General features: G+C 40.1%; 1 protein-coding gene across 3 annotated transcripts in view; it reads right to left on the bottom strand.

The window, feature by feature from the left end:
• The window catches only part of NUCKS1 (nuclear casein kinase and cyclin dependent kinase substrate 1), a 32,027-nt gene that overhangs the window by 8,625 nt on the left and 10,812 nt on the right, over positions 1-12,590 (bottom strand). For all 3 annotated transcript variants that reach the window (XM_026715669.2, XM_087929401.1, XM_026715670.2), the window contains exons 2-5: positions 11,834-11,883; positions 10,448-10,553; positions 1,173-1,225; positions 700-849 (exon numbers count right to left, since the gene is read on the bottom strand). In XM_026715669.2, the coding sequence (XP_026571454.1) occupies positions 700-849; positions 1,173-1,225; positions 10,448-10,553; positions 11,834-11,883 (359 nt within the window). The remainder of the gene's footprint in view (positions 1-699; positions 850-1,172; positions 1,226-10,447; positions 10,554-11,833; positions 11,884-12,590) is intronic.

The raw sequence follows: 12,590 nt of genomic DNA, 5'->3' as shown, positions 1-12,590 counted from the left end.
GCACCAAAACCTGGTTCAATGACCATGGGATTACTGTGCTTGATTGGCCAGCAAACTCGCTTGACCTGAACCCCATAGAGAATCTATGGGGCATTGCCAAGAAAAAGATGAGAGACATGAGATCGAACAATACAAAAGAGCTGAAGGCCGCTATTGAAGCATCCTGGTCTTCCATAACACCTCAGCAGCGCCACAGGCTGATAGCTTCCATGCCACGCCGCACTGAGGCAGTAATTGCTGCAAAAGGGGCCCAAACCAAGTACTGAGTACATATGCATGCTTATACTTTTCAGAGGTCCGATATTGTTCTATGTACAATCCTTGTTTTATTGATTGCATGTAATATTCGAATTTTATGAGATTGTGGATTTGGGGTTTTCATGAGCTGTAAGCCATATCGCAATTATATGACACATCACGGCTTGAACTATCTTGCTTTGCATGTAATGAGTCTATTTCATATATTAGTTTCACCTTTTAAGTTGCATTACTAAAATAAATAAACTTTTGCACGATATTCTAATTTTTCGAGTTTTACCTGTATAAATAGTTACTTATATACTGTACTTCAAATTAGTTATTTAAATTCCAATGAATTAAGATTTCATGAAACATTACCTGAAATTGTCTGTCAATCAATCATGCATCACATAGATATTAAATGATGTTATTGTTAAACACATTATTGGAAGACATTACCTGCAGCCCTTTTTCTAGATCTGGAAGCAGCTTTTTTGTTCTTGTCAGGCTTCACTTTTTTTCCTTTTTTGTTCTTTTGAGAACTTTCATAGTCACTGTCAGCTTTACCATCATCTGCTCCTATATCATCGTCACTGCCAAAATCTTCATCTGAGAAAAGATAATGGAATAATAATAATGATAGAAATATTCTTAGAAATTGGCTACAGATAGCAGCCATGGGAAGGTTGTGCTTACTCCCAAATACCCCCAATAGGATGGTTCTGTTCAGTGTTAAAGAATGCAGGGAGTTTAATTCAGCAACAGGTATGCTACATAGAAACAAATCACATGGCACTAACTATTGAAATTAAGAATAAGTAGATGATTTAAATAAGAGATCTTTAAAGGTTACAGGCAGCAATAACAGTGAAATTATTGATTACATATTCTGATCAAACTGCCATCAATTTAAAAAAAAATGGTTTAATTACCTGCCGAGTGTGAATCGTCTCTTTTTGTCTTCATGTCCTTTTCTGAGTCTTCACTATAAAAAGGAAAAAAAAGACATTATTTCCAGAAAGATTGCTGTGATGTTATTACATTCCCAGAGATACAATTAAATTGGATAATGGCCATAATACAGAATTATATTAGTTTTATTACTTTGATTAATCAATCAATAGTAAGCTAGTTTTCAATTCTATCACTCCTTTAAGATGAAAAATGGGATGATGAAGGGAACTTGCAATTTAACTGTGAAATCTCCGTTCTAAGGGTTTATTTGTCTGAAGCTCATCAATGTAATAGCTTTCTAAATAGTCTGATTTACAGAGAAAGCAAAAGTTTTAATAACTTGACAAAAACATTTCTGAAAAAATGCAATTTAATAATACCAGTTGAAAATTAAACTACAACTATTCATATCTTATTCAAGAAATTCCAAGTGTGTATCTTATGCATACTACCAGTTTTACATTTTTCTTATTTAGGACAAGAAAAGGAAGTGCTTCTTAATATTCACTTTTTCCATGACTTAAAATCAGAAAAAGAACACATGATCTTGGTATAAGCTATTCTGTTAAGATGGTTAAGTAAAATGCCATGCCAACATGCCAATGACTCTTCACATCCCTTTCATGATTATACCAAGACTAAACAATTGTCAATCCATGATCTGAGCTATCTGCAATTCATCCTAGGTTGTTCCAGTCAATTTTTCTTCACCATGGCTTCTCTGCTGCCTCTACTATTTTACACATTTGAAGATTATAAGTGCTTCTTCCTTCATCTTTCCTGATGTAAGTGGAAGGAACATACTTTAATACAATTTTAATAATTTGGGCAAACATATACTTTATACAAAACTGTCATATCCCTTTATGGTTCTTAAATCTTTTTTTTAATAAAAAAATTATTTGGGTTTTCACAAAACATCATACAAGTAAAATTTCTTTTTTTGAGAGTAGCATGGTCCTGAGTTATCACTTCTCCATACAGACACAAATTCAATTTCATATTCATCTTTGTATTCTATTCCATATCTTATTACTATTTTAACATTTTCTCAATAATTTTTCCCTTCCCTTAGTTTTCTCAATCTTACTTTTAATTATCTCATTCCTTTCTAAATTCAATTATATGTATCTTTTTCTAAGTTTCAATATCTTTCTAATCATTATATTTATACTTTTGTCTGTCCTGTTTCAATTTCATATTTTCTTTTCTCATTAAACAAAATTTTCCCCTGTAATTACTGATTGGAGTATGACACCTTTACATCTTTTAATTTTTATCCCTTCAACTCTTATTTAAACTTCAATTTATGCCTTTACAATTATAACATTCAATATAACACATAACTTCCAGTCTAATTCTGCTTGGTACATTCTTAAAATACGTACTAAGTTCTTAAAGAAAAAGTAAATATATAACAATAATAAATAAAATACTTATTCTCGTCCATGCTACATCGAGAGCTCAGGATGGGTTGACTCCTTCCTATGATGTCATAGCTGAGTCTGTACTAAGATATAAAAGCCAGCTCCTGGGAGAGACCCCAGCTTTTGACTCAGCTCTTTTCAGTCAGTAGCTGTGTCTCTGAAAGCGTTCTGTTAGATAGCAATCACCAGCGATCTTCAGTACCTTTTTCCTCTCTTCAAGCAGCTCCCAGGGATCTGGGCAGCTGCTCTTTCAGGAGAGCCCTGCAACGTTGGGAGCAGCGTCACAGAGCTCTGTGCGGGCAAGCTGGGCAGCGCCTGTAGACCTCCTCCACGCCTGCAGTTTGGAGCGATCGTAAACATGATTGGCAAACTGATGAGAGCTCAAGCCAGCTGATCGTGTAGCTGGTTGCTGTGTTTTTCCCTTGCTGACTTCGCTCTGGGCTCTGTATAGCCTAAGGAGAGATTCTTCAATCTTGGAGCCTGTTTTCCTGTAGTCAGTGGCCATCTTGGATTCAAGCCTTCCACCATAAGGTGAGCGGCCATTTTGTAAGTCCAGGGGCCACTTATACCCTAAGGGGCTTAATAGAAAAATTTCTAAACAGCTTCTTTCCAACGCAAGAGCCTTTATTTTACAAATGGAGCAAGATAAGGCTCTGGCAGAGCTTCCCCCCCAGTGGATCTCTTAAGCCCGATAGGAGAAAAAGACGTAGGCAACATACCCAATCAGTCCAGAGGGAGGTGGCTGCTAAAATCAAAGCTAAGGCTCTAGCCCCTAAGTAGGCAACTCAGGCTGAATTGAGGGCAGAGAAGTGCAGACATGCAGCTCTAGGGAGGCAGTTCAACAGAACTTTTCAACAGAAGGGAATGCAACTGTTTCAGGTGATACTCGTGGGCCCCAACCAAGCCCTCCCAGGGGAGGAGAAGTTATCTATGAGCCTTTCCATCCTCCATCCTGGTCTCCTGAGGCTCTTGCTGTACAGTGAGATCCTCAGGATTTAAGCAGATCTGGGCCTTATTTCCAACAGGCTTCTGTGCCCTATGCTCCTCCCCCTCCCTCCAGGCCTCGAACCTCTAGGCTTGAAGCCACCTTTACTCCCACAGCAGCGGGCCTTCTGCCTTCTGCCTCTGCCTCTGAGCATAGACCAAGGGATATCCAAGATGTAGTCTCATCAGCCATTTATTAGGCAGGGATTGGCTGAAGGCTTCAAGCAAATTTATCAACCTTTGGAAAGGGTTCAGCCGCTTCTCAATCTATAAGTTCCTTGTCTCATCATCCTGATTTACACAGGGCTCAGGGTCCATTCTTCTCTACCAGAAGGAGGAGGTTGATGAGGAAGGAAGGCCTTCACCATCTGAACACAGTTACTCTTCTCATTCAGAGTGTGAAGAGGGTGAGATTTTTCACCAAAATCTTTCAGAGGAAAAGGATTCTCGCCCAGAACAGACATCCTCTGCATTGGTCTTCAAACCTACTCTCTTCAGACGATTACTCAGCAAGGCCTTGGTCACTGCCAAGCTGTCGCCAGAAGAAGCGGCTCCCGAGCCACAAGGAAATCTCTCTAGCCAAGGGGATTCGCTCTTCTCCAAGCCTGTAGTGCATGCAGAGGTTTTGCCTTCTCCCATTTTGTTCCTGGACATGGTCAAAGAACAGTGCGCTTTTCCTTCGGCAGGTCCTCGCCCATCTTCTCTAGATAAGCGTTTCTACAATGTCAGCGCAGCTCTGGACAATGCCCTGGCAGTGCCTTCTGTTGACATTCTGGTTCTGGCCTCGTTCTCATCTTCTGGCACTCCCACGGAGCCAGAAGATATCCTGAAACCGGATGATAAACGTTCCGAACAGACCCTCAAGCGCAATCACCAGGCTGCTGCTTGGGCTGTACGGGCTTCAACAGCAGCATCCTTCTTCACCAGGGCATCCATATGGTGGCTACGCCAACTCCAGAATAGACTGCCTGCTTCTGACCTTCGGTCTCACCAAGACCTTAATAAGATTATTGCAGCAGCGGAATTCACTGCGGATGCCACTCTCAATTCCGCCAGATTTGCATCCAAGGACATGGCATCTTCTGTAGCAGCAATAAGACTTTTATGGCTCCAAAATTGGCAGGCGGAGTCAAGGACGGACGCCTGGGTGCTCAGCACTATTAGATCAGGGTTACAATTGGACTTCCTAACCCCACCCCACCCAAATATTTTGATCTGACCTGTGTCTCAGGACATTTCCAGGCAAGCCCTCATGAATCAGGCCATTCAGCACTTTCTTGAAATCAGGGCTATTCAACCTGTTCCCTCATCTCAACGGGGACGTGGGCTTTACTCTCACCTTTTCATCATTCCCAAAGCCTCAGGGGGGTGGAGAGCCATCCTTGATCTAAAATTTCTCGACCAATTTGTAAAATACAGGCAATTTAAAATGCAGACTCTGCATTCTATTTTAGAGAGCGTTCCTCCCTTCCATTGATTTCATTGAGGCTTACCTCCACATCCCAATTTGGCCTCATCATTGCCAGTTTCTCCGTTTCTGTTATCAGAATACCCATTACCCAGCACTTCCCTTCAGCCTCTCATCAGCTCCAGGGGTCTTCACAAAGGTTCTGGCAGCATTGGTGGCATCTCTGCGTTCTATTCCAGTGAGGATCCAACGCTACTTGGACGACATTTTGATTCTTTCCTCTTCCATCCTTGCAGCCCATCAGGATCTGCAAATTACCCTGTCATGTCTCCAGAGCCATGGATTTTCCATCAAAACCAAAAAGAGCCAGCTCTCTCCTACAACCAAATTGCAACACTTGGGAGCAGTCATCGATACCATGTCGTGCCAGGTTTTCCTGTCCCCAGCTTGTGGAAAGAGCCTTGCAGAGATCATCAGCCAGATCCAGCAACATCAAATTGTCCCCTTGTCGCTGCTGTCCAAACTTCTGGGGAAGATGGTTTCCTGTATTGGCATCGTCCCGTGGGCTCGGCTCCACTCCCGAACCCTCCAATGGTTCCTGCTTGCCTACCAACAAGCAGGAACCAGCCACTCATCCATCAAGGTCCCACTCCCGCCACAAATCCGGAGATCTCTCAATTGGTGGCATTCCCCATCTACTTGGAGGGGACTCCTGTTCAGGGACCCAGACAGGCTAGTGGTAACCACCGATGCCAGCCTCCTGGGTTGGGGTTCCCATATGCAGGGCCAGATAGCTCAGGGCGTTTGGTCCATATCAGAACAGACCCTTCCCATAAATTGGCTAGAGCTCAGAGCTATTTTTCTGGCTCTCAAGCATTTCAGGCAATCAGTGACTGGCTCTCATGTTCTAGTCCTTACGGACAACATGGCCGCAAAGGCTCATGTCAACCGGCAAGGGGGGAGGAGGTCCAAAGCCCTCATGAGAGAGGCTCTACAGCTGGGGTCATGGGCAGAGAAACACTTGTTATCGATCTCAGCAGACCACATCTCCAGGGTCGACAACTCCCAGGCCGACTGGCTCAGCAGGAGCCTCGTCAACCAGACAGAATGGTCCATTCCTCCGTTTCTATTCAGAGATCTTTCCCTCAGATTCGGAACACCGGAGGTGGATCTTTTCTCCATTCCTCAAAACACCCAAGTCACCAGATTCTTCACCAGGTTTCCTTGCCAGGGAGCAGAGGGGACCAATGCTCTTCGGTGCAGATGGCCCAAGGGTCTCCTCTACGCCTTCCCCCCGCTTCCCATCATTCCAGCAGTAATTCGGAAGATGTTGGAGGAACGTGCGGAGCTCCTCCTCCTGGCACCCTATTAGCCAAGGAGGCCCTGGTTTGCAGACCTGGTCAACCTATCGGTGGCTTCTCCTTGGAGGATCCCTGCCCATCTAATCTCCCTTCACCAGGGGGCCCTGCTCCACCCAGAGCCCCAGTGGTTCAAGCTGACTGTGTGGCACTTGAGCGGCAGCGGCTAGAGGAGGCTGATCTTCCAGAAGGGGTCATCCTCACTATCCTGGCTTCTCGCAAACCTTCTACAAGGCACATCTATGATGCCACCTGGAAGGCTTTTTCCCGATGGTGCCTCAGAGAGGGTCTTTCTCCTGCTTCAGCCCAGTTGGCAGAAGTTCTTAGCTTTCTTCAGCATGGGCTGGAGAAAGGTTTGGCCCCCAACACCTTACGCAGGCAGGTTGCGGCCCTCTCCTCAGTCCTTTCATGGGGTTCGCTTCCTTCCTTGTCCCATCACACTTCAGTCAGGAGGTTTTTGAAGGGGGCTTCCAACCTGCACCCTCCGGTGATTCACAGGTATCCTTCCTGGGACCTTCATTTGGTCCTTAATGCCCTTACAAAGCCCCCCTTCGAACCCCTTAGAACAGTGTCTCTCCATTTCCTGACTCTGAAGGTAGTGTTCCTTGCTGCCATCACTTCTGCCAGGAGGGTTTCCGAGCTTGCTGCTCTTTCCATCAGACAGGACCTTTGTTCCTTTCACGATGATAGGGTTGTTCTTCGTCTGGACCCCTCATTTATTCCGAAGGTTAACACCTGGTTTCACAGGTCCCAGGACATTGGTTTGCCTGACTTCTGTCCTCTCCCGCACCATGACTTAGAGTGGCAGTGGCACAGGCTAGATGTAAGAAGGGCTCTTAGAATATACATTAAGTGCACTTCCTCCTTCAGGAAGTCGGAAGCCATGTTTGTTTCCTTTTTCCCTTCTCACTTGGAGCACAAGGCCTCTTCTCCTACTATTAGCAGGTGGGTCAGGTCTTGCATTGAGCAGGCCTACAAAGCTGGGCCCTTCCAGTTCCCCGAGGTCTGACAGTGCACTCTACCAGAAGCGGGCGATCCAAGCATCCTTGGAGATTTGTCATGTGGCCACGCGGACATCCCCATCTCCTTTCATCAGGCACTGCCGTCTGGATGTTTTTGCCTCGGCGACTGCAGCCTTCGGCAGACGGGTGCTTCCAACGAGTGGTTCCACAGTCGGTGGGATGAGCCAGACGAGGACCCGCCTGTGGACATGCAAGCTTTGGTATGTCCCATCCTGGGCTCTCGATGCAGCATGGAGGAGAATGGGTGTTGGTAGAAGTTACCGTGAATGCCCTTTCTATCTATGCTGCGAGAGAGCCTAGCCCCTCCCTTGATTCGTCCGGAGAGGGTAAGACATATTTCTGTATTTATTTTGGGCTTTCAGAGACACCTTTCAGTCTGTCAAGTATCTTCGCCAAAGCTGGGGTCTCTCCCGGGGGCTAGCTTTTATATCTTAATACAGACTCAGCTATGACATCATAGGAAGGAGTCAACCCATCTTGGGCTCTCTCGCAGCATAGATAGAAAGGGCGTTCACGGTAACTTCTACCAACACCCATTCTATTCCAATTCAGCTCTATGATTAATGTTAGTTACAATCTTTCACGTCTTTAACATTTCTTTTCAATAGGATATCATACTTCTAAGAACACTTATAATATTTCCATAATTTTTTTTCATATTTCTTTCATATTCTTCACTTAACACATTATTTACTTTACTTAACACATTTAATTAACATTATTAGCATTTTAATAATTAAAATGTTCCCCTCCTTTCCTCATTCCATTCTCTTATTCTCTTTATTTCATTTATATATTAAACATTCCATTACATTACAATGAGTATTTTATCTATCCTTTTAATCACACTTGTTTCATATTTTCAAAGTTCATTTCTATTTCTAATATAACAGTACTATCTTATGTACCCTTGCAGAATCCCCCTTTCAATTAAATTAAGCCTATTTAGAAGACACAGAGATAATGGGTGAAATATGGTTCTTAAATCTTGAATTGATATAATGTGATGTGAAATGGAAAAGGTTAAGATATATAAAGTTACAGTATATAAAATAAAAATGGTATTTTGGCTGTTTACTTATTTATTGATTTTCTTTTGGATTAAGTAGTTCCAAATGATTTTGGATTGCCAGCACTTCTGCTTACAATAAGAAAAATAGAACAGAATTAATACATTTTTCTAAATCTCCACACACAACCTCCATGTCTATTATGCTTTAAATACCATTCCCTAGCCTTATGTTGTATTAGCAGTACAGGTAGTCCTTGACTATAACCATTCGTTTAGTGCTCATTCAATGATCTGCTGAAAAAGCAATTTACAACTGGTCTTTGCACATGCAACTATTGTAGCTACCCATGGCTAATTGATCAAAATTCTGGTGCTTGGCAACTGGCATGTATTTACCATAGCATCCTGGGCCATGTCATCTCCGTTTACAACTTTCTCAACTGGCTTCCAACAAGCAAAGACAATGGAGGAAGATAGATTCACTTAACGTTGGCAGTTAAAAAGATCATAAATTTGGACACAACTCACTTAATGAACACCTTGCTTACCAATGGAAGTTACAGTTCCAATTGTGGTTTTAAGTTGAGGACTACCTATATAACCCATTTTAATAGCAATAGCACTTAGACTTATATACCGCTTTATAGTGCTTTACAGACCTCTCTAAGCGGTTTAGAGTTAGCATATTGCCCCCAACAATCTGGGTTCTCATTTTGCCCTCGGAAGTATTCACTATAAAATACACTTTGGATGTCTCTAGGGACAATGTTTGTTATCTTTAATACTCCTTAAAATGTTATGAATGATAAAACCACGAGATGGAAACATCATGATTGCTTTGGGTGGTACTAAAACTCAATAAGTGAATGCTATTTTCTTCCTTCATAACATAGGAAATTATTGTCTTCTATATTTTCTCATCTTAATGTTTATTTTCTAAATGTACATTTGGCAAACACTCATTTCTTCTATTGATTTTTCACAATCAACTCAAATAATTAAAAAGTAGAATCATATTATATGTATAGTATATTAGGTTCTAATTACACTATATAGGGATACTATATACTATAGTATATAGTACTATACTATATATTTCGAATGCTGTGTCCAATTATGGAAATCTCACTTAAAAAAGATATTGATATGGTTGAGTAAGTCCAGAGATGAATAATAAAATGGTACAAGATCTGAGGGACAGATATATCAGGAGAGATTGGAGGAACTGAATATGTACTGTCTGGAGGTCAAAAGGGGAGAAATAACTGATATCCTAAATATATATTACGGATCTGAATAAGCTTCTAATTTTCTATATAAACAAACATCAAGAAACTGACAGGAGGAAAGTTAAAAAGTAATGTTTGAAAGTATTACTTCACAGAAAGAACAGTAGAAGCTTGGAATCAACTTCCAGCAGAGATAATCAATTATCAGTAACTGAGTTTAAACATACTTACGATGAAGTATGTACATCCAACAAAAATAATAAAAAAAACCCAAAACCCAAATAATACCTCAAAAGACAGATGCAACCCAACTAGGTCTTTTTCTATCATCAGTTTTCTTTATTTTTACATGGGTACACACACGCACACCCCAATTCTAAAAAAAATGTAAATAATGCAATTGTGCAGAAATAAATATCCTAAAGCTCAAAGTATGCTCAAAGTGTTATGATTTTGCAGGTCTTTGATATCATGAAAACAAAACATGAATTGGAAAGATATGCCTTATAGATGTGATGAATTGTTGCACACAGCAAACTGTTATAAACATTAATAGTAAAGAAAACTAGGAGCTGTAGTTTAACAACAAATAGAATATGCTATCCTTCCACGTTCAATGTTACAAAACTTTAAAATTCAAAATGTTCTAATTGGACACAATCTGTAGGCTAGTGAACATTGTTATAAAATTCATACTTTTTAATTACTGTCTTTAAGGTAAGTTAATAGATTATACAACCTCTAGATAGATACACAAGCACACAGACAAATAACACACAAAATCTAAGTACTAGAAATCTATCTCCAGCTTACCTGTCCTCCTGAGAATTTTTTCCAGACCTCCTCTTATTTTTTGCATCTCTTGGTGATGAACGTATTTTCTTTGCTGGAGGGCCTGAATCCCTACCATATTCTTCATCTACACAGTAAACAATATTAAGCAGAATTAATAAACAAGTGATTTACAAGCCTGTCAGTTTAACTTAAAAATCACCATTAAATATAATATTCTATTAAAAACAAATGATTAAATTTTGATCAGAAGTACTGAAAATCCAGGGTTGCTATTTTTTAAAATAGCATTTTGTAGTCTCTGCTGTTATTTATTTTGTGTAGTTTTAAATTTGCTATATTTTCTTGCATTTATAAGTGAGTGAGAGTGTGAGTTGGAAAGAATACTGAGAATGGCAAGCAACATTCTTAAATCTTCAATAAAGTAAAACTCAACCAGTCACATTGAGAGATAAAACCTCACAGCAGCCTTCAAGAATGCAGATATTCTATCTCACAAATTTAACTCAGTAGTATCAATAAGACCAAGGTTTTTGATGAGATTATATTATTTAAAGATATTCAGAAATTTAAGTAAAAAAGGATAAAAATAACATATGTAAGCAGAGGTGAAGTGAAGAATGCTGAGGCAAAAAACCAAAGAAAAAACCACATACACACAAAACAATGAACACCAAATAAAACAAAACAAACAAAAGCCTACGAAACAAATAAAACCTTAAACATACTTAAATTGGCAGTTTGAGATTGAGCACTGAATGAATGAAAAAGTGTATTAAAATTATGACAGTTAGATAAAAATATTGACCCAATATGAGCAAATGTGAAAAAAAAATCACGTTGGACATCATTAGGAAAATAATTAAAAATATATGCCAAACTTATAATACTTGCATGCAATCTGTTCTGATTACCCTGACAATGAACTGAAGAACTAAACTCAAAGAGCATCAAGGATTCATTCCATAGTTCATCACTGAGCGACATATATTTTGTTTTATTATTACAGCCGTTTCTTATTTTAGAAAAATATAATATGATTTATAATGAAATTGAAAAGGTAACAATAATATGGAATTTTACCATGATTTGCCCTTACTAATAAATACAGTAACAATTCTGGTCACTATGAAGTTACAGGAGCATGCCATCTTTCTAGCCAAGAAAGGAAGTAAACTGTATTGGTTCCAGAAATGTTAATGGATTGCCATTTCTGAGGAAATAGAATAAACTTTCTAGAATCATAGAAACTAAGAAACTTTATCTAAAAAGATAAAGATTCTTTGGGCAAACAAAGAATCACTTAAGCACAGCCCCTGAGTAAAATATACAACTAGTTTTCAAACATTTGTTGCCCATTGCTCTTCATAATTGTAGAAAAATTTTGCTTCGGAATTGATAACTTACCTGCGTCATCTGATTCCTGAAACTGTGAGTAGTCTACTACTTTTCTGTTCCTGGAAAAGAAGAAAAAAGCATTAACTTGGAGATACTGAAAAATTACACTATATAGATTTGATTTTTAATAGAAAGAAAACACATAAATATTAATTACAGTTGCTATGATTCAGTAATTCCATCATCTGAGATTTTGACCAAAAGACTTGGTCATTAAAGGTAAACATATGTTTTGGAATATTTCAATAGCTTTTTTTCCTCCATAAATTCACCCAAATAGAAGACTTGCAGGGAATTTAGATGATGTAAAGCAGGGGTCTCAAACACAATTTACCTGGGGGGTCGCTGGAGGCAGAGTCTGGGTGAGGCTGGGCCGCACATAGAAGTGTTCAGCCAGCTAGCGACGCATGGAGAATGCACTAATGTTATACTTTCATATCACGTTGGGGGCCACAATATATCGTCCTGCGGGCCGCAATTGGCCCGCGGGCCGCGAGAATGAGACCTCTGGTGTAAAGGGAGCATTTTCCCTAGTTCCTGCAGGATGTAAATACACGATATACTACCTTAGTGACATTTGTCATTACTCTCCATATTCAGAAATGCCTGAATTACCAGTAGTTGATCAACAGAAACAGTTTATTATAATGCAGCTAAAGCTTGCCTCTGACTGATGCTGTAGGTCTAATTAGCAACACTAATTTGCATAATCAGGATTCCTGGATTAGATTTGAAAATATTTAGTCTTAACAATATGACAATCAAT

Source organism: Pseudonaja textilis, chromosome 3 (genome assembly GCF_049901715.1).
Source record: "Pseudonaja textilis isolate UNSWEBS1 chromosome 3, rPseTex1.2, whole genome shotgun sequence".
NCBI lineage: Eukaryota > Metazoa > Chordata > Lepidosauria > Squamata > Elapidae > Pseudonaja > Pseudonaja textilis.
Note: the sequence above shows the minus strand (reverse complement) of the source record. Positions and strands in the feature narration are given on the sequence as shown.